Source organism: Staurois parvus, unplaced genomic scaffold (genome assembly GCF_062004578.1).
Source record: "Staurois parvus isolate SC_StPar_1 unplaced genomic scaffold, SC_StPar_1.0 ptg000290l, whole genome shotgun sequence".
NCBI classification, from domain to species: Eukaryota; Metazoa; Chordata; class Amphibia; order Anura; family Ranidae; genus Staurois; species Staurois parvus.
This window is the reverse complement of record NW_028318086.1, coordinates 2,460,618-2,487,634: the sequence shown is the minus strand read 5'-3', so window position 1 is coordinate 2,487,634 and position 27,017 is coordinate 2,460,618. Positions and strand designations below refer to the sequence as shown.

The 27,017-nt window shown below is 39.8% G+C and overlaps 1 protein-coding gene across 4 annotated transcripts in view; it reads left to right on the top strand.

The window, feature by feature from the left end:
• The window catches only part of GATA2 (GATA binding protein 2), a 41,505-nt gene extending 14,817 nt beyond the window's left edge, over positions 1-26,688 (top strand). For 2 of the 4 annotated variants that reach the window (XM_089682463.1, XM_089682464.1), the window contains exons 2-6: positions 4,253-4,619; positions 6,099-6,650; positions 9,610-9,788; positions 19,834-19,959; positions 24,404-26,688. In XM_089682463.1, coding sequence (XP_089538589.1) covers positions 4,388-4,619; positions 6,099-6,650; positions 9,610-9,788; positions 19,834-19,959; positions 24,404-24,703 — 1,389 coding nt within the window. In that variant the 5' untranslated portion in view covers positions 4,253-4,387 and the 3' untranslated portion in view covers positions 24,704-26,688. Of the gene's footprint in view, positions 1-505; positions 776-4,252; positions 4,620-6,098; positions 6,651-9,609; positions 9,789-19,833; positions 19,960-24,403 lie in introns of those variants that run through there. The other 2 variants (XM_089682465.1, XM_089682462.1) reach the window with 2 other exon arrangements.
• Positions 26,689-27,017: the final 329 nt, after the last annotated feature.

The following is a 27,017-nucleotide window of genomic DNA, read 5'->3' as shown; positions in this document are numbered from 1 at the left end:
CTCATACATTTCCATATAGTCTAGATATAGTATAGCTGATATACATGGATATATAATAAACCGCGATGGGTGTATTCCATGAATACTTTACTGTCTCTGAGACAGATGGTTATATATATAAGGGATAGATAATACATAGCTCAGTAATATATACTATTCCTTATACTCAGGTACGATACACATAAATGTGAAATACGCAGAGCTAATAATGGAACTTCAGATCAGAAGTGTGAACTGGAGAGCCATTGATATGTACACAATTGATCCACATATTTGTGTAGGGGGCAGATAAATCCCCATGATAAGTCCATAGATAATATACATAATTGTATGTAATGAGTAGATAGACAGCAGTGCAATAAACATTGCAGCATGCATAGTGTATGTAAATGTTGGAGGAGACCATCCCTCCCATTAAGTGGACTCCCTAATGAAGCCCCCTCCAGTAATGAAGACCCCCCCCTCCCCCTGGGCTCTTTAGATGTTTGGAGTGAATTAGGGAATGTGGATTTTCAGGGGAGTGACCAATAGCAGCGATGCTCCGGCTGTGGGCGCTGTCTGATTGGCTGGCCGGGGGTTATTAGCTGTGTTCATGTCTAGTGAAGGGAGTCCAGCTGGCGCCAGGGCTGACATAGGATGCTGCGGGATGTTCTAGGGGAGGCCAGAAGCACAGAGGCTGCCATCTGAGTCACAGCCTCCCCTTCCCTGCTCTGCTCCTGGCTGGAGATCACTCTGCCGATCCTGCTCTGGGGACATCACAAGGCGACATTCCGCAGTAAGTACTCCTCTACTGCTGCTGGCACCCCAGCTCTCTGCCCCTGCCAGCCTGCCTGCAGCCCTCATCCAGGGATCCAAGGTCTAATTATCACCAGAGATTGCTCCTTCCATGGATACAACAGTCTTCTTATATCCATATACCAGCCCTGACACTGCAATGTATCAGATCTGCTCTCTGTTACTGTGTAACCTCAGCTCCGCTACTGCTTGTGCAGGCGCTATAACTGCTACTGCTTTACATCAGCAACCCTATTCCTCTGTATTATGTGTCCACAGCTCCGCTACTGCAGCTGAGGCGCTATGAATACCTTGGGTCGCTCTACTGCTTTATACAATGTATCAGTAACTATTCCTGTGTATCCACAACCCCGCTACTGCATGTGAGGCGCTATGAGTACCCTTGGTAGCTCTACTGCCTAATACTAGGTATATGTAACCCCATTCCTGTGTATCCACAACCCCGCTACTGCATGTGAGGCGCTATGAGTACCCTTGGTAGCTCTACTGCCTAATACTAGGTATATGTAACCCCATTCCTGTGTATCCACAACCCCGCTACTGCATGTGAGGCGCTATGAGTACCCTTGGTAGCTCTACTGCCTTATACTATGTATCTGTAACCCTATATCTGTGTATCCACAACCCCGCTACTGCATGTGAGGCGCCATGAGTACCCTTGGTAGCTCTACTGCCTTATACTATGTATCTGTAACCCCATTCCTGTGTATCCACAACCCCGCTACTGCATGTGAGGCGCCATGAGTAGCCCTGCGCTGCTTTCTGCAGCTTTTCCAGGACCACATAACCTTCTCAGTAGTAATGCTGAGTTATATGCAGAGTCAGGACCCCAAACTTTTGGACACTTTACCCCGGACCCTTTATTTATCAGTAGTCCCACTGAGTTATGTCATTTGTGAAGCGTTTAGGTTTTTGTACGAATTTATGATTTAGTTAATGTATCTATGTTCTATCATTATATATATATTATAGATTATATTATAAATATATATATTATAGCAGCCCCTAAGAGTTGGAGAATCTGATCAGCTCTGCTGTTAGATACGATGCATTAGCAACTGTCACTTCATTGAAAAAAAAAAAAAGAGGAAAGAAACATTTGTTGGAAATGCAAGCAGTACCATTGCTTGATATGACGTATTGGTCACAACAGCGATGTTCAGGGTGGATTGTTATCAGGAGCATTGCTGAGCGACGATGTATTTTTCTTCATTTCTGGTTGATACATTGGCGTCCTAGTGATACATTGTTGTGGTATCTATGTGATAATATTATTAGCAGCTGTATTCTAATGATACAAAATATTTACGCATAATTATTATATCTATTTATTATTAGGAGCAGTGGTATAGCGATACGAAGTATATAAACATTATGATAGTGTCTATGTAATATCATGTTATCAGCAGTATTATAGTGAAACAAAGTATACACTATGACTGTAATAAATTATAGGCAGTATTGTAGTAATACAAGGTAGCTATCCTATATTTTGGTGTTTATGTAATATATTATCGCCAGTATTTGGTGAAACATAGTATGTATACACTATTATGAGGTCCACGTAATATATAGATCCAAAATATCTACACACGATTATAATGTCTATAATATATTATTAGCAGTACTAAGTATCACTATTATAGTGTCTATGTAATATATTATTATGAACTGTGTAAAAAGAATACACTATCATGGTGCCTATGTCACATATTATAGTCAATACTGTAGTATTAAAAGGTAACTATCCCTTATTTTGGTGTTTATGTAATAAAGTATCGCCAGTATTTTAGTGAATTACAGTATCTATACATTATTAGGGTGTCTATGTCATATATTATTGCCAGTATTGTGCTGATACTAAGTATCTCTACACTATTGTGGTGGCGAGGTAATATATTACTAGCAGTTTTTTATTGATACAAAGTATTTAAACACTGCTATTGTGTCTATGTATTATTAGGATCACTGATACCTTTACGTAATAATTGGGAACCGGATTATAGTGATACAAAGTATCGATACATTATTGTAGGGTCTATTTTATATATTAGTTACAATATTACAGTGATACAAAGTATCTATTATTGCAAGGTCTATTAAATATACAAGTATCAGTATTATAGTAATACAAAGTATCTATACATGATTGTAGGGTCTATTTAATATATTAGTATCAGTATTATAGTAATACAAAGTATCTATACATTATTGTAGGGTCTATTTAATATATTAGTATCAGTATTATAGTAATACAAAGTATCTATACATTATTGTAGGGTCTATTAAATATACAAGTATCAGTATTATAGTGATACAAAGTATCTATACATTATTGTAGGGTCTGTTTAATATATTAGTTACAATATTACAGTGATACAAAGTATCTATTATTGCAAGGTCTATTAAATATACATACAAGTATCAGTATTATAGTAATACAAAGTATCTATACATTATTGTAGGGTCTATTTAATATATTAGTATCAGTATTATAGTGATACAAAGTATCTATACATTATTGTAGGGTCTATTATACAAGTATCAGTATTATAGTGATACAAAGTATCTATACATTATTGTAGGGTCTATTTAATATATTAGTGTCAGTATTATAGTGATACAAAGTATCTATTATTGCAAGGTCTATTAAGTATACAAGTAACAGGTCTATTAAATATCAAGTCTATTAAATATACAAGTATCAGTATTATAGTGATACAAAGTATCTGTATGTTATTGTTGAGTCTATTTAATATATTAGTAACAATATTACAGTGATACAAAGTATCTATACATTATTGGAGGATCTGTTTAATATATTAGTAACAATATTACAGCTATACAAAGTGATACAAAGTATCTATACGTTATTATAGGGTCTATTTAATATATTACAGTGATACAAAGTATCTATTATTGTAAGGTCTATGTAATATATTAGTATCAGTATCATAGTGATACAAAGTATCTATACATTATTGTAGGGGTCTATTTAATATATTAATAGCAATTTTATAGTAATACAAAGTATCTATATACCATTATGGTGTCTATGTAATATTTTATTAGCTGCTTATATTGGTACAAAGTGTCGATACACGATTATATCTTTTTTTAATAATAATGTTAGGAGCAATATTATAATGATACAAAGTATCTATGTACTTTTTTGTTGTTTATGTAATAGTATAGGTGCAGTATTGCAAAGACTCACTGTTATGGTGTCTGTATGATATATTATTAAATAGCTGTATTATAGGGATACAAAGTATTTACTTTTTGTTGTCAATGTCAATACTTTATTAGTAGTAGTAGTATGATGTCTGTGTATGTTGTGATTGGGATTATTGTGGTGATATAAAGTATGGAAAGTGTCTCTGATATGTGGATTTTGTTGAATCGGATTTATGACAGGGGATTGATTGGTGACCCTTTTTTTCTTCTTCCTCTACAGGTGCTCTTGGTCGATCTGCAGGTCCCCAGGATTTAGAGGAATTCACTTTCGGTTTCAGACTCCAGTGGCTGAAATACCCATAAGTCATTAATCAGAATTCGGGGACCCGGGGAGTTTGGGTGTATTGGGGAACAAATGATGGAGGTGGCCACCGACCAGCCTCGCTGGATGGCACATCACGCTGTGCTCAATGGGCAGCACCCAGAGAGCCACCACCCCGGACTGGCACACAACTACATGGAACCGGCTCAGCTGCTGCCCCCTGATGAAGTGGATGTGTTTTTCAACCATCTGGATTCCCAGGGAAATCCCTACTATGCCAACTCTGCCCATGCCAGGGCAAGGGTCTCCTACAGCCAGGCGCATGGTAAGACCCGGACACTACTGTCTATGTGTGCGCTATAGGCACTGTCTGTGTGTTCTCTGCACTCTTCCTCGTTCTGAGCGGCAGCAGACAGTAACCCTTACATTACCAGAGGGAGCATATGTGGAATCTAGACGATGATACCATTGTTATTGATTACATTTTATTGTCTCGGAGGTTTAGAGAACACCAGAAAGTGGGCATTGCAAGCTCAGAGCTCCTTCCACAATTATGGAGAGATCAGAACTATAAGTAAAGGAAGGGGGGTGGGGGCATAAAGGAGGGGGGTGCCCCATAAAGTACGGAAGTAGGACTAACCCTAAAATATGAAATGGAAAGAATTCTGTGCGGTTCTTGGCAGGGAAGCTGACTCTCCTTTCAGTTTTCTGGGCCTGGCTTAGTACATAGCGTTCTGGGTCTGTCTGCGCTAAGCCTCAGGATTATCGATTGGGGAACCCTTGATCAGTTCCTATATTCGCAATTATAATTTTCTTTTTGTCCCTGTGCTCTAGGAGAAGAGACAACAACTGTGTGATCAATATATATATTATTGTATATTTTTTAACCCAGCCTTATAGTCTATTCATAATTAAATTCATAGGTGACAGTGATCAGGATTGTGTAGGATATAAATTCTATATGGAGGCACATTTTGTACATTGGGGGGTCATGCAGCAGAATTATATTACGGTGTTTTGTAGCTTTCAGATATTGTAACTTATATGCATACAGATGGATAGATAGATAGATAGATAGATAGTTATACAGTATACATTCTTATTCATGTGACTATCTATCTATCTATCTATCTATCTATCTATCTATCTATCTATCTATCTATCTATCTATCCATCTATCTGTCTGTCTGTTTATCTGTCTGTCTATCCACCTAATATATATGCAGGTTACATGCAGACCTTTACAGTTCTATAAAGTAAAATAAATAAATAAATAAATATATATATATATAAAAGCAACACTTTTTATTTTATTATTTTATAATGCACTAAAGGTCTACACATGTCACCTGTACTCTATGAAAGGTGTGCATATGTGGTAATAAAATACAGGAACAGACAAACCCCAAGAATTATAATAAACAGGGGTTCATGTGTTATTTGTTGCAAGCAAATGCACATGACATATTTTATATATACATTATTTACATTATTGTATAGATGATATATGTGTGAATAGTGACTGTCAAGAATGCACTTTATATATATATATATATATATATATATAGAGAGAGAGAGAGAGAGAGAGTGTTTTTTTAAAATTAAAAATATATTTATTATATACTGTATCTATTATATGCAGTTGTGTCTGTGTATGTATATATATACTGCTGTGTCTGTGAATTATTTGTGTTATTTAGACGTATAGTTTGCATTATGTTGGCATTATGTATGAGTGTATTTTATGTATATAATTGTGGGATGTGGATGCCATATGACTGATGCCCTTGTCCTGTTCCCACAGCTCGCCTGACAGGCAGCCAGATGTGCCGGCCACACATCCTGCACAGCCCTGGACTTCCTTGGCTGGAAAGTGGCAAGTCGGCCCTGACTGCTGCCCACCATCACAACCCCTGGACGGTCAGCCCATTCGCCAAGACCCCTCTGCACCCCACCGGTGGCTCCCTGTATCCGGGAGGGGGCTCCTCGGGGGCCCCATCTTCCTCCCACTCCAGCCCGCACCTGTTCGGCTTCCCCCCCACCCCACCCAAGGACGTGTCCCCCGACCCTGGCAGCGCAGCCTCCCCAACCTCCTCCCGGGCGGAGGACAAGGACAGTATCAAGTACCAGGTGTCCCTGTCTGAGGGGATGAAGATGGAGGGGGGCAGTCCACTGCGGAGCAGCCTAGGACCCATGGGCGCTCAGCCATCTACCCACCACCCTATCCCCACCTACCCATCCTACGTACCGGCAGCACACGACTACAGCAGTGGTCTCTTCCACCCAGGCAGCTTGCTGGGGGGACCAGCTTCCAGCTTCACCCCAAAACAGAGGAGCAAGAGCAGATCGTGTTCAGGTGAGAGCCTTTCCTTGTTACCTGGCTACCCTAGTCTAATGGTCATGTACACCTGTCACTGGCTAATCAATAACATAGCCATCCATTGTCAAGACAACCTTCTCTTTATTCCTGGCTACCTAACTACCTGTTCCTAACACATGATTAACCATCCCATAATCCAGTCCAAACTGATGATCAATAACTTCTACACTCATCCACAGACACATTAGACACGATAATCAATACCTGATCACCTCTTCACACTTACACAAAGATAATTAAAACCCAACCGTTCCCCATTGTGTTCAATTCTCTAAAGATTACCAATATCTTATAATCACACCAACCTTAATATACACAGGGATGTATCAATACCTGGTCAGCTGCCTGTTCATCTATACCCACCGGTGTTATCAATGCTTAACCAGTCACCTTACACCTTTAGAAATGATCAATAGCAAGGCATCATTGGCTCCTCCATACCCACAGCTATACAAATACTGCCTTTAATATACTTGTGAGCAACCAGATCAATAATCCATTCACAGACCCTTTCATTGCTCTTTCACAATACAGTGACCCACCTAATCCACCTGGGTGTCCTCTCCTTGTCATTGCTGGGGACTTTGTCATTGCTATTAACTGTCTGGTGCACCCATAGCTGCCTGTGCAACACACCAGCAAGTAGCCTGTATTTGTTACAACAGGAGCACATCTAAATGGGCATTATGTATACATAGGTGGCACAGGCAATAAAGAGGCTGATTTACTAATGGAGTTGAGAATGTGAAGATTCACTTCAATTATGCAATTATGTACAGATGAAATAAATAAACAGGAATTTGCCTTTCACACAATTGGGTAATTGATGAGAATCTTCATTCTATTTCTTTATTTTTTTGAGTGAACATTTTTAACTCCTATAGTAAATCAGCAGTGCATGGTGAGTTGGATACACTGCAGGTCTATGACATCATGCCTTTAGAACCTGGGTGGGTGAATGTAGCTTCAGGGCTGGGCTAATAGATTAAATATGACATTATTATTATTACATTCTACCTGCAGGGCTTCAGTGCTAGACTTCCCAATGTGTCTTCATGAATATACATGAATTTTTGCTAACCTTAGGTATCTGCACATGTTTTAAAGGTGCACAGTAATATATATATATATATATATATATATATATATATATATATAGGCGCTTTATAAATACTGTATAATATATATATATATATAATTTATTTAGCTATATTTACTAGTCTTAATATATAGTATTATAGCATATATTATAGTAATAAAATTATGGTAATATATATTTTTCTTGTTATTATTAGTTGTGATAGTAGAATTAATAATGGTTGGTAATATATTAATGATCTATCTATCTATCTATCTATCTATCTATCTATCTATCTATATCTATCTATATTATATATATCTGTACTAGTCTTATAGGGGCATAGTAATATATTATTATTATTAGTACCTATTGCACAAGTCACAAAGGTGCACAGTAAAATAAATATATATATATATTTATATATATATGTAATATATATATATATATATATATATGTAATATATATATATAATATGTGTGTAAAAATACTAATTATTATTAGCTATCTGTACTAGTCTAAAAGGTGCATAGTGACATATTATTATTATTAGTAGTGGTATTATTAATAGCAGCAATAATGGCGTGCAAAATCTTCACAATATTGTGCAACTTGAATTATCCAATCATGTGCCGATTAGATAATTAAACAGGAATTTTCTGTTCACCTGATTGGCTAATTGAAGGGGAATAGCCACATCATTTATTATGTGAAGATTATCAACACCTTTAGTAAATCAACCTAAATGTGTCCTTGTGGGCGGATCATTGCATTCTAAATTCTCAAAAACAGCTAACATTTGTATGTTTTAAAATGTGACCAGCTTTGTGCAGAATAGTTAACATTAAAAAAATATATAATATTGAATATACTGCATTTTTAAATTGTTTTATTTTTTTTATTGAAAAATAATACATTTTGAATTGCTAAAAAGCTTTTTAAGTGAAATTATATTTTTTAAAAGATATTTAAAAAATGTTTGTGTACTAACAAAATAAAGGGAGTTTTTTATTAAAAAAAATAAAAATAAATAAAATTCACACTTTCAGGTGTTACACTACCTTTCCTGTTCAGATTCAGAGAAGTGAATGCAATACCTAACCTATGAGTTGGCTTGAAGAGATTTCCCCACATTGCAGGGGTTGCAGTTTACACAATTACTTGCGTGTAAAAAATGACTAATGCATACACACAAAAGAAAAATTCGTGACTGATTGATTGTTTTTGTAGAAATTTAAACCCTCCAGTCCTGCTTCCTGCCTCCAGATCAGGGCAGAGGGTGGACACTTACTTGTCTGCAGCATTCTGCTTTCAAAATTCCTCAACTGGAATACAATGAGCATTGCTGGATCTTCTTTTATTTTTCAAGATCACGCCATAAAAATCATTTTTTTCTGCATTATTAAAAATCAAACCGCATAATTTTTTATTTCTACAAGGCTTGCAGAAATTATGTCTTTAAAATCAGATCGCTCCAAGGTTGTAACTTTCACTTTTGTTAATATAAGGTTACAATGTGATTTACTAGAAATGTCAGAATGAAATTGTAACCATTAGAAAAATGTAACAATATAGAAACATAAATAGAATATATTCCAGTATGTGAAAAATATAGTTGTTTTCTGGCATATTTTGGGTTCGAAAGGTTAATTAGGGTGATTTTTAGAAAACAAAAATAAATCTGGGTTTTCTAGGGTTCATGAGTCTGGGACGTGCAAATGTCTGGCAGCCAAATGAATGTTGCGTCTAAAATGAAATGTCGCAGGTCGGGTATAATGTAGACTGCTGTAATGTGTGCGACTTTTTTTTGTGTTTGTGAAGGACAGTGCAAAAATATTGTGAATTTGTTTTTAAAGAAAGAAATCCGGTTTCTTCGTGTTTCCATTTAGAAGGGAGAGAATGTGTCAACTGTGGAGCTACAGCCACCCCACTGTGGAGGAGAGACGGGACCGGCCACTACCTCTGTAACGCCTGCGGGCTCTACCACAAAATGAACGGTCAAAACCGACCACTTATTAAACCGAAACGGCGACTGGTAGGTGCCAACCAGGAGGCATTGGGGGGGACAGGGGCTCCTTTCATGTACTACTCATTTTCTGCTATATATGTCTTTTTAATTGCCCATAAAAGAACATTATTATAAAACAATTGTTTATTCACTTAAAAAAAGCGGCTCTAGACTCCTTTTATTTACTCCATTGACCATCTTGTTTGCGAAGCTAGCAATCTATTTTAAGGGATGGCAAGAGACAGGGTAATGCCATAGCTTACTACGTTGCTGAACCTAGTCCAGAACATTTTCAGTACAGTTTAGGAACATGGTCCTTTAAATCACTTGGCTGCGGAGCTGGCAATCTGCTTTAGGGCTTGGCAAGGGACAGGAACAATGCCATCGTTTACTCAGTTGAGCTTCTTGTTTGTAAAGCTAGCAATCTACTTTAAGGAATAACAGGGGACAAGTCAATGTCATAGCTTGCTATGTGGCTGAAACTGGTCCAGATTACTTTCAGTGCAGTTTAGGAACATGGTCCTTTAAACAACTTGGCTGCAGAGCTAGCAATCTACTTTAAGTATTGGTAAGGGACAGGGGCGGGCTGACAACTCATGGGGCCCCCGGGCAATAGGGGATTATGGGGCCCCTGTGTCCTTGCCTAAACTCAAAAAAGCCTATGAAAAAGGTACCAGGGGCATCTCATGGGTCCCCTTACTGACCCCAGGCCCTCGGGCAGTGCCCGAGTTTCCAAATGGTCAGTCCGCCCCTGGTAAGGGACACGTCAATGTCATAACTTGTTATGTGGCTGAAACTGGTCCAGATCACTTTCAGTGCAGTTTAGGAATATGGTCCTTTAAACCACTTGGCTGCAGAGCAAGCAATCTACTTTAAGGAATACTAAGGGACGGGTCAATGTCATAGCTTGACATGTGGCTGAAACTGGTCCAGATTATTTTCAGTGCAGTTTAGGAATATGGTCCTTTAAACCACCTGGCTGCAGAGCTAGCAATCTACTTTAAGGAATGGTAAGGAGCAGGGGCAATGCCATAATTTACTCAGTTGATCATCTTGTTTGCAAAGCTTGCAATCTACGTCAAGGCATGGCAAGGGACAAGTCAATAAACAAGATCATTTTCAGTACAGTTTAGCAGACGTTTTCCTTTACGTCACTTGGCTGCAGAGCTGGTAATCTATTTTAAGGGATGGCAAGGGACAGGAGCAATACCATATTTTACTCCATTGTGCATCTTGTTTGTAAGGCTAGCAATCTACATTAAGTGATGGCAAGAGACAGGGCAATGCCATAGCTTGTTATGTTGCCGAACCTAGTCAAGATAATTATCAATACAGTTTATAAAAATGGTCCTTTAAACAACTTGGCTGCAGAGCTGGCAATCTAATTTAAGGAATGGCAAGAGTCAAGAACAATGCCATCATTTATTAAAATGAGTTTCTTGTTTGCAAAGCTAGCAATCTACGTTAAGGAATGGCAAGGGACAGGTCAATGTCAAAGCTTGCTATGTGGCTAAAGCTGGTCCAGTTCATTTTCAGTACACTTTATGAATATGGTCTTTTAAATAATTTGGCTGCAGAGATAGCAATCTAATTAAAAGAATGGCAAAGGACAGGGACAATATCATAATCTACTGCACTGAGCATCTCGTTTGCAAAGCTAGCAATCTACTTTTAGGAATGGGAAGGTAAAGAGTCATTTTATAGACTGCTATATTGCTGAACCTAGCTTAGATCATTTTCAGTACAGTTGAGTAATATGGTCCTTTAGGACACTTGGCTGCAGAGCTAGCAATCTGTTTTAGGGGCAATAATCAATTTGATTTAGTTGTTTTTTTAATGGTTAAATGTGGTCTGTAAAATGTTAAGGATGTGTTCCAGTGTTTGTCCGCAGAGCTAGCAGTCTTTTTCATGTGATGTGTTAGGGCTGATTTACTAAAGGATATTAAAATCTTTACCAAAATTTGGCTGATTTACTAAAGGAGTTGGGAATGTTCATCCGCATGATTCACTTTAATGATCAAATGATGTGAAAAGCAAGTTCTTGTTTCACTTTTCTTACCCCATCAAGTGCAGATACTTGAATATTCACTCAATTTTTTGAGTGAAGATTCCCAACTCCTTTAGTAAATCAGCCAAAATGTAAGAAGTTTCTCAAACGTTCCAGTTAGATCAACCTCCTTATACCAGTTTTCCTCCATATTTGTCTGCTTGCTCTGTTTGGGCTTGTAATGTCCTTTTGAACATATGACCCATTTGGGGACAAGTCAGGGTATAGGTGACCTGTCTTGTACTAGTTACAGAATTTCCTATAGTTCTTATTTCATGCAGACCAGTCTGCATGCACAGGGTAGGTGGTGTCATTTTGTTTGGGCTGCAGAGCTGACAGTCTATTTATACAGAGATCTACCCAAAGCCTTTTATAGAAATGATCCAGGATCGATTTGGATTTCTACCTGTGCACCAATGATCCTACATACCTGCAGAGCTGGATGGGAGTCCACTGGTCGGTTGTGACTGATGCCAGAAATTGACCTAAAGGGGATTCAGCAGGGATCAGCTCCAGGATTGATGTGTTTGTTTTCAGCAAGCTTTCAGCAGAGGTTTTGACATCTTCCAATTCATCAGACCTGGTGACATACAGCAGCCTTTACATTGCTCATGCAGCCTTGCGCTGACCTTTGCTGGAGGGTCACTTCCAGTAAATGGAGAGACTACCTGCAACACCCAACTGTTTGTTTTGTTATTCCTCCCAAATCTAGGGCTAAAGAACAAGGGCAACTGACCTAAGCCTTCCCCTCCAGGGCAAATACCTAATAAATGGCTGAGCAGTTTGTTTATGGGCAAATATACCACCCCCCTTTAAATACTTAAATTAGATTGTAAGCTCCAAGGAGCAAGGCCCTCCTAACCAGGGGCGGACTGACCATTTGGAAACTCGGGCACTGCCCGAGGGCCTGGGGTCAGTAGGGGGCCCCATGAGATGCTCCTGGTACCTTTTTCATAGGCCTTTTTGAGTTTGGGCAAGGACAAAGGGGCCCCATGATCCCCTATTGCCACGGGGGCCCCATGAGTTGTCAGTCCGCCCCTGGGGGTGTATTTAGAAATCTGTCCTTACAAGTTACGGTTTGGTTTTACAATCTCAGTACAACACATTTAGGCCTCATTCACACAGCCGAAACACAGTCAGAAACATTTTGCTGATCATTAGGCAAGGAACAAAAGCTCCTGTGTAATGACTAGCAAACAGATCCGATTTTTTAATACCTCAAAAATTTCCTGTTTTTTTTTTAATGGTATATGTGTAATGCGCATATCCTCCGATGGGTGATTTTTGGATTTTGTGCTATGGATCTGAATGTAGTGCATGTTTCCATTCAAAACAATGCACTTGCGTTTTTATGCATAAATAAAAAACAGTTGTAAATGTGATTTTTTTTATGGCCATGTAAATGAAGCCTTTCCAAAACTGCATAATATGAGGATCTTCCTAGACAATCTATACTTTTTTATCCAGTTAGGTGGGCACTTGCGCTACATTACACCGGGGTCAGTAGGGGGCCCCATGAGATGCCCCTGGTACCTTTTTCATAGGCTTTTTTGAGTTTGGGCAAGGACACAGGGGCCCCATGATCCCCTATTGCCCGGGGGCCCCATGAGTTGTCAGTCCGCCCCTGCTCCTAACCCTCTTGCATTGAATTGTATTGTTGCCGTATTGTCTCTCTTTATATTACAAATCACTGAGCAAACTGTTGGACCATATAAATCCTGTATAATAAAAAGTGTACAGCAAAGGGCAGTAAGCCTGCAATCTAATTAGCGGCTATAGGTTACTGTAGTGTGAACAGCAGAACTACAAATTCCAGCATGCCCTGAGCTCTGCAATCATCAGAGACCGTCTACTAAAAGTAATTTCTCTGATCCAGACTAACGGAAAAAAAAATCTTTCAGATTAGCGCAGCTAGCATGGAAATGTCGCAGATGCGATCCAATTGCGAAACAATTAGTAAACTCGGGCTTGGGCTCACTGCAAAGGCTCCAGACCGACCTAATAGCAACAAAAAAAGTCCCTTTTTTTTATCAGCCTCATAAATCAGGGGAACCACCCCAGGCTTAATGTGCCTTTCTAAAAAGGCCATGGAGTCATTTCACTTGTGTAGTCTACAAATTGTGCAAAGTATTTTTTTTTTTCTTCCCATCCCCCCCCCCCTTCTTTTTTTTCTGCACCACTCAGACAATCCATGGATTTTTTTTTTTTTATAAGCTATTCATTTTCCATGGAGTCACCTACACTTTGTATTCAGGACCTTTTCTCTTTGTTGTAATGGCAACATCTGATCTCATGCTACAAGTTTCCTATCCGGATATCTGCACTGGGCTGATAAGGAAACCTAGGCCCTCTGTTTCCGGACATAAAAAAAGAAAAAAAAATTCAAGTTTACCCTAGGCGAGTCTGGCTGTTTTCGAATATCCAATACTTTGCAAATATTGCTGTTGAGGTTAAGAATTATAATTGTAATTTTTTTTTTGGGTACAGCGGCAGGGCTTTTGTTTTCTTGGAAAGGGAGCAGTCTAGTTAACCGTTTCAGCGCTGGCTGGGATAGAGTGGCAGTTGGAATTCTTGGAGAAATATGTGGGACTTGTTCATGTGGAAGGGGAATTCCTCTGAGTCACCTTGCTGGAGAACAGCTCTTCTCTGGCTAATTGACTTTCAAGCTTAGTAGGCTGGAATCCCTGGTGGGGGCATTGTTAAGAAGCTTGAAAAAACAAATTATTAAGGACTTTGAAATGATGGAGCACATCCTTTTCTTACAGACACCCCCCTCCCCTCCTCCCAAGTCACAATTTAATGTCATATTTTAGATATAAAGGACAATGCTGGGGGGGAGCAGTGTATATATAATATATAAAATATAAACTTAGTTTGCTGCCAGCTTATCTATGCTATCTGTATAAAATGTGTTTTGGCCCCAATACATATGATAAAAGGAATTTCCTGGTGTTGGGTCCTTGGACCCTGTTTCTGATCTGCGTTGCCTCTAGCAACCACCAAACATCTTTAATTTTTGTGCATTTAAAAAAAAAAAAAAGAGTTGAGGAAAAGCAAAATTGGAAAACAAACATTTCTTTTTAGTTCAAGTTTCAAGTTTAGAAATCAATGCATTGCGGGAGATTTACTAAGGGCCAGTTCACACTACATGCATTTCAGTTGCATTTTTTTCTGCATCCAAAACTCACAGAAAGTAGGTTATATGGTTGTCAGTGTCATCGTTCACATTAGTGCTTGTAGTTCCAGCAGGGGTTTATTTACCATAAGGCAAACAAGACATTAGCCTAGGGTGGCATTTTTCAGAGGGGCAGTGCCGCCCCCCCCCAAAAGAAGGTATGGAAGAAGGGACACACGCAGCATGGGGACCAGGTGGGATCTAAGAGAGGCTGCGGGCTGCTTGATGCTGTATGCAGAGCCTGACTCTTGTTCCCGGGGATGTCTGACGCTGTGAAAGTGAGTGTCTTCTCCCTCGCTGGGGTGGGGGGAGGTTGCCACTGTATGGAGGGTGGTGGTAGTGGAAGGGGGGGGTGTTGGTCGGTGTCAGGGTTTGTCCGTGGGGGGGGGGGGGGGGGGCAATTTTTGTGTTGCCTAGGGCAGCATGAACCCTAGATACAGCACTGAGTTCCAGTGCATTCTGGATGCAGAAAAAGAAGTAGAACATGCTGCATTTTTTCTGCACAGAACTGTGCTGGAATGCGGTAAAAAGCACCAAAAAAATGCACTGTAACACACATGTTCCTATTTAAATTAAAGAAAAAGAGAGGGGAAAATAATGAACTGCAATGCATAAGGAATGCGCCAAAAACGCGCATGCAAAACCGCATCTGGTCTGCGTTTCTATAGTGGGAACCAGCCCTAAAAATGCAGCACTCAGAATCTGATGCAGCTGTGCACGGTAGCCAATCAGCTTCTAACGTCAGCGTGTTCAATTCAGCTTTGGCAGTAAAACCTGGAAGCTGATTGGTTTCTATGCTGAGCTGCACTAGATTTTGCACCATGCGGTTTTAGTAAATAACCCCCATTGCATGCTAAGTACAGTAAACCACAGCAACCAATCAGAAATTATCTCTTTGAAGAAAGCCAGGATGACAAGATCTCTGCTTTCCGGTGTCAATGATGTGCTTTTCGCTTACCTCTGATCCAGAGTCTTTTCATTGCAGAAATAGGTCCCTGTGCTGACATTTGTATTGCTGGCTAGTTGTTAGCCCAGTATAGGTCTATAGCAGGGGCGGACTGACAACTCATGGGGCCCCCAGGCAATAGGGGATCATGGGGCCTCTGTGTCCTTGCCCGCACTCAAAAAAGCCTATGAAAAAGGTACCAGGGGCATCTCATGGGGCCCTCTACTGACCCCGGGCTCTCGGGCAGTGCCCAAGTTTCCAAATGGTCAGTCCGCCCCTGGTCTATAGGATTCCTCTGTTTCAGAGAGGCACACAGAGGGCAGAACAAAGCATGCAAGATTTGCATGTTGCAACTGAAGATCTCAGGATAGGGGCATGGGGGGGTACAGGGGCGGACTGACCACTTGGAAACTCGGGCACTGCCCGAGGGCCCGGGGTCAGTAGGGGGCCCCATGAGATGCCCCTGGTACCTTTTTCATAGGCTTTTTTGAGTTTGGGCAAGGACACAGGGGCCCCATGATCCCCTATTGCCCGGGGGCCCCATGAGTTGTCAGTCCGCCCCTGGGGGTGTATTTAGAAATCTGTCCTTACAAGTTACAGTTTGGTTGTACAATCTCAGTACAACACATTTAGTCCTCATTCACACAGCCGAAACACAGTCAGAAACATTTTACTGATCATTAGGCAAGGAACAAAAGCTCCTGTGTAATGATTAGCAAACAGATCCGATTTTTTAATGCGTCAAACATTTCCTGTTTTTTTTTTTTTAATGGTATACGTGTAACGCGCATATCCTCCGATGGGTGATTTTTGGATTTTTTTGCTATGGATGTGAATGTAGTTCATGTTTCCTTTTAAAACAATGCACTTGCGTTCTTATGCGTAAATAAAAAACTGTTGTAAATGTGATTTTTTTTATGGCCATGTAAATGAAGCCTTTCCAAAACTGCATAATATGAGGATCTTCCTAGACAATCTATACTTTTTTATCCAGTTAGGCGGGCACTTGCGCTACATTACACTTAAAGATGATCAAACACGCAAATTTTAATGTGTACGGTCGGCGTGCCAACGCTAAGGCTACTTTCACACTGATCCGTCGCAAAAACGCATAGGCATTTTTGCTGCGCTTTCTGAGCATTTTTAAAGGACACGTGACACATAGGCGTTTTTGCTGCGCTTTCTGAGCATTTTTAAAGGACACCTGATACATGCATTTTTGCTGCGCTTTCTGAATATTTTTAAAGGACACGTGACACATAGGCGTTTTTGCTGCACTTTCTGAGCATTTTAAAGGACACGTGACACATAGGCGTTTTTGCCGTGCTTTCTGAGCATTTTAAAGGACACCTGACTTAAAAACTGCACCAAAAACACTTCTCAGAGGCATTTTTGAGGCACTTTTCAGGCATTTTCCAGTGATTTTAATGGGAAGAGCTGTTTTTTAGGCTTTTTTGCTTTAATTCACCACACATGCCGCCAAGATGCTGTAAAGCAGAAGTTTTTGCACTGCACCACAAGCGCAACGCCTCAGTGTGAAAACATACATAGATATACACAGGGGCAGACTGACCATTCAGATACTCAGGCACTGCCTGAGGGCCCGGGGTCAGTAGGGGGCCCCATGAAATGCCCATGGTACCTTTTATAGGTTTTTTTGGGTGTTTTTTGAGTGTGGGCAAGGATACAGGGGCCCATTATCCCCTATTGCCCGGGGGCCCCATGAGTTGTCAGTCCGCCCCTGGATATACATTCACATACACAGGGAAACATTTTTCTTGAGCTTTTCAGATGCTTTCTTTTAACGCAAAAACACCTCAAAAACTCCTCTGTGTGAAAGTGGCCTTAGAGCCCTTGTGCCATTTTCTGGAACCCTTTGAATGTTTTGTGGCTCTGGAATGTGTTTTTCAGTAGCCTCCCTTACTGAGTGGATATCATCGTTGATAATCTAGAGACCCCAAAATTTCACCAATTCTGCAGTTGCAATTCTTACATGTATTGAATGCACACAATTGTGAAATGGGATATCTTACTGACATCTTTGGTGGTTTATTTAAGGATATCTGTTTTATACAGGGGCGGACTGACAACTCATGGGGCCCCCGAGCAATAGGGGATCATGGGGCCCCAGTGTCCTTGCCCAAACTCAAAAAATCCTATGAAAAAGGTACCAGGGGCATCTCATGGGGCCCCCTACTGACCCCGGGCTCTCGGCTAGTGCCCAAGTTTCCAAATGGTCAGTCCGCCCCTGATTTTATAGCAGCAAATTGGCATCGTCTTTCTTTTTTTCTTTCTTTCTTTCTTTCTTTCTTTCTTTCTTTCTTTCTTTCTTTCTTTTTTCCTTCCTCCCTCCTCTCTTTCTTCTATAAGTATTCTATCTATCTATCTATCTATCTATCTATCTATCTATCTATCTATCTATCTATCTATCTATCTATCTATCTATCTATCTCTGTACCTAGATATTGAATTCAGATAGTTTTTCCTTTCTTTCTTTCTTTCTTTCTTTCTTTCTTTCTTTCTTTCTTTCTTTCTTTCTTTCTTTCTTTCTTTCTTTCTCTTTTTCTCTCTTTCTCTGTACTATCGATCGATCGATCTATCTATCTATCTATTCAGTCATATCCGACCCTTGGCGATTGCATGGACCGTCTTTGAACAAAGGACAGCGTTAAAATTTTCTGACTTCGTCTATGAATTGACATCAGTCTAATCAGCACGTCACCCCTTTGCATGTTGATTGCCATTACAACAGATCTTTCCCAGGGTCCAAATTCTTAAGTGATTTTCATGTGCAGTCAGTACTTTAGGATGTTTGTCGCAGTGAGGCAGTTGTGGAACTACAAGTTCCAGCATTTCTGGAAAAGAAATCACTTAATTCTCCATCTGGGAGCAAGCCTAGCATTACATGGCACTCAGGGAGAAGTAGTCCCATTGCAGTTGGAATGCTGTTTATATCATCCATGCTATCATATTTGCAGTGTCCATGTTCCTTAAGCTTGAGGTGATTGAAGCCGTATTAGTGCATTTGCGACAGGAACAATTGAGTACTGTCCGTGATACTTTTTTTATTTGCACTAACATACAATTTTGAGGACAAGCTTTCGGGGAATGTCCCCTTCTTCAAGGTCCAGGCAGTACTACCACCCAGTAGTAGTAACCAGTATTAGTGGTACTGCCTGGACCTTGAAGAAGGGGACATACCCCAAAAGCTTGTCCTCAAAATTGTATGTTAGTGCAAATAAAAAAAGTATCACGTCAGTACTCAATTGGTTCTGTCGCAAGTGCACTAATACGGCTACAATCACCTCAAGCATAAGGAACATGGAAACTGCAAATATGATAGCATGGATGAATTGTTCATGTTCCTTAAGCAATGATCAGCCAATGAAAGTATTTGTGACAGTCAGTGAAAGGCTGGATTCTGTAAAATAGGGAGATGTTTAAGTAGCAGGTAGGCATGTATGTGCTCATAGTAACGCATGTTGACGCAACGAATGCTAAGGTGCTGCATATATGCATTGCAGTACATGGCCCCCGCCATTCTGAACAACCCTCCAATGCCACACGATCACGGGTTGTGGAGTTCAGTGTTGCTCCAAAAAAAAAGTGTGTGTATGCATGTTTTTTTTTGCATTGAGGCTTGTTAAGAGCCCAATTATTGATCTATTTATTTACTGATGTTATTGAAAAACATTTAAAAAAAAAAACTCGCCATGGGAAATAATCACATTGTATATCGTGCGTGACTTCGTAAGTAAAAACCGCTTTCACGGAAAAGGTTGTCGGATTTCTGAAAACTGGTGTTGTTTGTCCAGTCTATTGTTCACCTCTTTCCTTAATTAAATGTGTAATTGTTCTGCCATTGGTGGACAGGAATGACCTCTATTGATCCGTCTCTCCACAGTCGGCAGCAAGACGAGCAGGCACCTGTTGTGCAAACTGCCAGACAACCACAACGACCTTATGGCGACGCAATGCAAACGGAGACCCAGTGTGTAACGCCTGTGGATTGTACTTCAAGCTGCACAATGTAAGTTGCCCCGGCCATTTCCTGAACGTCATGTCTAAGCTTGGCTTGGTAGGAACTGAATAGGATTGGTTTTCTGTTGGGTGTTTCCCCTGGGGATATCCCCCCACCACCACCACCATTCACCCTCTTCTAGCATAGCAATGCCCCATCCAATATGGCTTTACAATGCGGATAGCTTGGCTTCTACATCTCTGTGACACCGAAGGGAGATGGGTAGACAATGGCCACACATTCTCTGCTTCTCTTTCAATTTGCTGGAAGGAACTTTGAAGTTAATCATTTAACCCTTGGACAGCTGGCTTAGACCTCCTTCATGAGATTTTTTTTTTTTTTTGAGTTTTTTTTCAGACCTCTTTAACTCTACTTTTGTAGCATTTATTTGATACACTGAATTTGTCCCTACTGTATTTATCATAGTCTGCCTAATGTTCTGCTACTAAAGAAAAAAATCTTAAAAAAATGCATGCAAGTGGAAAATAAAAGGATAACGAAATGTGACTTTACCTCTGCACCTATACCGGTTTCCTTGTGCTCAGGCTTTTAGGTAAACAACATCGGAATATAATTATTATGCAACTCATGTTACAGCGCAAAGGTGTCGGCTTTGAACTACAATTGCCGTGGCCTGGCCAAAACACATATTACTTATTCAATTACAAGTTAAAGGAGCAAATGCCAACTTAGTGGATCAAATCTCAGTTACCTGAGTAGCTAAGTGTTGGCCCCAGTAAAGGCCAAATTTGCAAGTATGGGAGACGCAGGAAAACTGTACATTTAAGGGCCTTCTTATACCTGTTATGGAGCTCCCTACTCCAATCCCACTTTTCTATGCATTTTTTACAAACATAAATTAAAAACTCGTGCAGACTCCACCTCCGCAACATCGCCAAAATCCGCACGTTCCTAACCCCAGAAACCACTAAACAGCTCATCCACTCCCTCATCATATCACGACTCGACTACTGCAACTCCCTCCTCACTGGCCTGCCTCGCCACTGGCTATCCCCGCTTCAGTCCATCCTGAATACGGCTGCCAGACTCATTCACCTTTCCAACCGCTCCATCTCCGCCACCCCCCTCTGCCAATCCCTCCACTGGCTTCCGATTGCGCAACGGATCAAATTCAAAATCCTAACACTGACGTACAAAGCTGTCCACCATACTGCCCCGAACTACATCACTGACCTAATATCCAAGTACCGCCCAACACGCACACTCCGCTCCTCACAAGACCTCCTTCTCTCTAGTTCCCTGGTCTGCTCGTCCCATGCCCGCCTCCAGGACTTCTCCAGGGTGTCACCCATCCTCTGGAACTCCCTGCCCCAACCCATCAGATTATCACCGACTCTCCTCTCCTTTAGGTGCACCCTGAAAACCCATCTCTTCAGGGAAGCCTATCCCACCCCCATCTAACTTGCCGACCTCCTCCACTCTTCCTACCACTCCATCCCCCACAGCTATCTCCTCCTGTACCACCATCCCCTCCCTCCTAGATTGTAAGCTCCAAGGAGCAGGACCCTCGATCCCCTCATGTTTTGCATTGTATTGGTATTGTTCTGTCACATGTTCTGTCCCCCTTTGTAATGTACAGCGCTGAGCGAACTATTGGCGCTTTATAAATACTGTATAATAATAATAATTAAATAACAGTTAACTGTGAAGCAGGGGCGGACTGACAACTCATGGGGCCCCCGGGCAATAGGAGATCATGGGGCCCCTGTGTCCTTGCCCAAACTAAAAAAAAGCCTATGAAAATGGTACCAGGGCATCTCATGGGGCCCCCTACTGACCCCGGGTCCTCAGGCAGTGCCCGAGTTTCCAAATGGTCCTTCCGCCCCTGCAGTGAAGATGTCTTAGTTACTCTCAACCATGCCTGGGAAGAGCTAAGAACTTAAGTTGGAGTACCTAGGACACGGGCGTCAAACTGGCGGCCCTCCAGCTGTTGCCAAACTACAAGTCCCATGAGGCATTGCAAGATTGACAGTTACAAGCATGACTCCCAAAGGCATAGGCATGATGGGACTTGTAGTTGCGCAACAGCTGGAGGGCTGCCAGTTTGACACCCCTGCCCTAGGAGATATTATTTATTTATTACCGGTACTTATAGTCCTCATGCACACGGGACATTTTTACAGCGGCTGTTTTTGGCATTTGACGTTTTTTTCCTAAAGCCAGTAAACTCCCCAGCAAGTCCCATGAGGCATTGCAAGATTGACAGTTACAAGTATAACTCCCAAAGGTAGAGGGATGATGGGACTTGTAGTTTCGCAACAGCTGGAGGGCTGTCAGTTTGACACCCCTGCCCTAGGAGATATTATTTATTTATTACTGGTACTTATAATCCTCATTTTTACAGCGGCTGTTTTTGGCTTTTGACGTTTTTTCCTACAGCCAGTAAACCCCCCCAGCATGTTCTCCTATGTGTCCATACACACATGGACTGGAATCAATTTTTTTTGGCAAGGGCATTTTTTGGCTAAAAAACCCCCCGGGACTAGTGGATTTCTAGAAGAATATTTTTATATTTTAGCTGTAAAAATGCTCTATGGCTGAAAAACGAGGTAAATCGTGGTAAACCAGTGTTTTTGAACTTTTTTTGACCAAAAAATATTTTTTTTGTGGTGAAAAACCACAGATGCTAAAAAACTCATGTTTTAATGCGACTTTACACAATTAACGTTACCAGCGTTATTAAAATGGCCCATGTGCATGGAGCCATATAGTGCAGACAATGTACATGTATATGGCACATTCACATCAGTCCCTGCCCTCAGGGAGCTTACAATCTAAGGTCCCTTACTCACACTAGGGTAAATTTATACACGGTCCAAATAACCTACCAACATGTCTTTGGGGTGTACCCAGAGCAGGGGCAGACTGACCATTTGGAAACTGTGGCACTGCCCAAGGGCCTGGGGTCAGTAGGGGGCCCCATGAGATGCCCCTGGTACCTTTTTCATAGGCTTGAGTTTGGCAAAGGACACAGGGGCCCCATGATCCCCTATTGCCCAGGGGCCCCATGAGTTGTCAGTCCACCCCTGACCCAGAGGTCCCTAACTTACATTCATACATACACATACTAGAGCCAATATAGACAGGAGCCAATTAACCTACCAGCATGTCTTTGGGAATGTGTGAAAAAGCTGGAGTACCCGGAGGAAACCCATGCAGGCACAGGGACAACATGCAGACTCAAGGCAGGTGGTGCTGTGGTTGGGATTTGAACCGATGACCCTACTGCTGCTAGGTGAAAATACTAACCACTTAGCCACCATGCTGAGATGTGAGTGTAGACAAGCAGTGAGATATCATGGTGGACTAATAATTTAAAGAGTACCTGCTGCATTCAGACAGGGTAAGCAGTTTTTGGGGCTAATCCAATGCTAAAAGCAGAGGTGCAGCTTTACTTTGCTCTAAAAATTTTTTTTACTTGGAGAACTTTTTAATCAGAGAATGGCCACCAAGTGTCTGCAACAGGCACACTTTTATTATTATTATACAGGATTTATATATATATATATATATATATATATATATATATATATATATATATATATATATTATTATTATTATACAGGTTTTATGTATATTATTATTATTATACAGGATTTATTTATTATTATTATTATTATTATTATTATACAGGATATATATATATATTATTATTATACAGGTTTTATATATATTATTATTATTATACAGGATTTATATATTATTGTTATTATTATACAGGATTTATATATATATATATATATATATATATATATTATAATTATACAGGATTTATATATATTATTATTATACAGGATTTATATATTATTATTATAATTATACAGGATTTATATATATATATATATATATATATATATATATATATATTATTATACAGGATTTATATATATTATACAGGATTTATATATATTATTATTATACAGGATTTATATATATTATACAGGATTTATATATATATATTATTATTATACAGGATTTTTATATATATATATATATATTATTATACAGGATTTATATCGCGCCAACAGTTTGCTCAGCGCTTTACAATATAACGGGAGACAAAACAGCAACAATACAGTTCAATACAAGAGGGTTAGGGGGGCCCTGATCCTGGGAGCTTACAATCTAAGTTATATAAAGTGTAAAGGGGCAGATCACAGAGCACTAACCAAATATCTAGCAACTATCCTCTGCAAAGTAACTGCAAATGTAATGTACAGGTTGTCACTGTAGAAGTGTCACGTACTAAGGCCATGATATATTTACTTTGTTGTAACAAAGAATGTAGCTGCATGCTCCTCTGCCCTAGAATTGTTTTTTCTATGTATTGTTCTTTCAGAGAACAGTTCTGACATCAGTTCTGCGGGGGATTCACATGCTCCAAACATGGTTTAGATTAGCCAGTGCATGATGTTCTTGTATTTTGTTACAGGTGAATAGGCCCCTGACCATGAAAAAGGAAGGAATTCAGACCAGGAATAGGAAAATGTCCAACAAGTCCAAGAAAAACAAGAAAGGCTCAGAGTGTTTTGAGGAACTTTCCAAGTGCATGCAAGAGAAGTCTTCTCCTTTCAGCGCGGCGGCCCTGGCCAGTCACATGGGGCCCATGGGTCACTTGCCTCCTTTCAGCCACTCCGGCCACATTTTGCAGACGCCGACCCCTATCCACCCTTCCTCTAGTCTGTCCTTTGGGCACCCACACCCATCCAGCATGGTAACAGCAATGGGATAAAAATAGAGACTTCTGCAGACTTGTACTCGAGCATGTGGGCATTGCCTGGGTTTTTGGCGCCCAAGTCCTCCAAGAAGACAATGGAGAAGTGTCTTGCACCTCGTCTGTTGCATCAGATAGGCCTTTGCACTGGACTCAAGCAGGACCTTTTTGGTGGGACTAGATAAGCACTTTCCTCCCTCTGGACTGGAAATAAAAAAAAGGAATAATCTGTTTTCCACTGACCAACTCACAGTGAAGGTAAAAAAAAAGGTGGACATAGCGGGCTTTTATCTTTTTTTTTTTTTATTATTACTGTGAATATTGTAAATATGTTAACTGTCTCTTGTGGGTGAAAAGGACCCAGTGATAGATGATGCTGGATTTGTACTGCAGACTCATTTCAAAATGGACAACTTTATATATTAAAAATATTAAAATTATAATGCTTAATTTTAAAAGAAAAAAAAATATTTATTTTTTGCTCCTGATTTTTTTTTTTATTTTTTTTTTCCATTCCGTGTCTCTGGCCTCGCCATGAGGTCATCTGGCCTGTAAGCTTTACTTTTTTTTTTTTTTTTTTGCGTTGCCACCCTTCTTGGACTAGATCACCACAACATGCTTGACCTGAGTTTAACCCCTTCTGCTGCTGGAAGGCTGTCGGTGAAGAGGTCTTAGAATAAGAGACCATGAAAGCAAACATTGAAAATTATTTAATGTGGTTCTTTTTAAGTGATTGCACCTGGTTTAAGGTTTTGAGGCTTTTTTTTTTTTTTTTTAGATGCTCATTGGCTTCATTTCTCGACATTCTTTGAGTGCGCATACCAGGTTGTCTTGGTGCTTTTTCTCAAATCCATAAAAAAAAAAAAAAGTCTCTTAACTTAGCTAGCCTAATTCAAGATGGCTCCTTTGTTTCACTATAAGAATGTTAGCTCTTTGGGCGAGCAAGATGAAATCCAGGAACGCTTTCACTGTCTTTGTAACTAACCACCAAACTTTGCTAGCAAAGCCCGATTTTGGCGCTAAAAGTAGTTGACTCTAAAGGCAAAGAATTCTGGCGTTATATGAAGCCAGCGCTGAAAACCTACACATGGCATGTAACTGAAAACATGTATGATCACCAAAGACCAAATGTTTTGTTTTAAAAATGTAATAATGTGACCGTGTAACGTATTAAATGCTTACCCCCCCCCTCCCCCTTTCCCAAGCATTCTACTGTTAACAACGTAACATAATGTCATTATGTATATATTATTTAAATAAAGAGAGCAAATTTGGGTGGAGGAAAAAAATATAGCTATAGACAGTGAACTAAATCATGTATCTTAATGGCAGATGTACAAAAAAAAAAATTTTGTAATGAACATTCCAGCCTTGGCAATTATATAAGATAAATATAAATTGCAGTCATTTCATTAAACAATGTATTTAGGGGCCAATTCAGATTAGAAAAAGGCTTAAAAAGAAAAACAAGGTCAAGGGGACAGGCTTAGTTGACGTACGTGTGACGGTTGAAATTAGATCAGAAGAAAAAAATGCTTGCTGGGGTTTGCGCCCAATGTTAAAATGTGGTCCTTTAAAATTTCTTTAAACTCGTAACAGCCAGAAAATTAATCAGGAATTTATTCTGACCATTTGGCTGTATAGAGGGTTAATGCTTAATGGTACAAGCTGTACATTATTTTGTACCTTTTTTTTTTAATTTTATTATATTTTTATTTTTAAGGGATGGGTGGGGTACAGGAAAAAATTACTGATACAAGAGTAACTGAATAGTGCAATATCTTGCCAGCCTGCAGTTTATATCTGGGGCCCAGAAATAAATTATTTTGTATCGGTAGCCGCATAAAATTATACAGTATTTTTTTTTACATTGTTTTGATTAGTGATCTTAAGTTATTGTTGATTCTGTACACCATGTTTATATATTGTCTGTAAAAAATTGTATGCTATCCTCCCATTCAATGAAGGTGAATACTAAAAATAAAAGAAACTTTTTTGTGCAATCTGGTCTCTTTTTTTATATTTTTATTTTATATTTGAATATATTTGTTGCTTTAAATTAGAAATGTTCTATTCACAAATGTAAAGGAAAAATAACTTGAAATTAAAAAATTCATCCGCGCATGCTCTGTTGAGTGCACCCGGTGGAGTATTTTAATGTTGTAAGTTGTTGAATTAGGATGGTCAGGATCTATTTAGGTGAAAATTAAAGCATGCTAAATGTTTATGTTTGACTGAAATATTTCAATATTAAATTAATTTATTACAGCCAGGAAATAGCTGAGCTCAGATTTCAGGATTTTTTTCTTTGCTGCGCTGGCTTGATCATGAA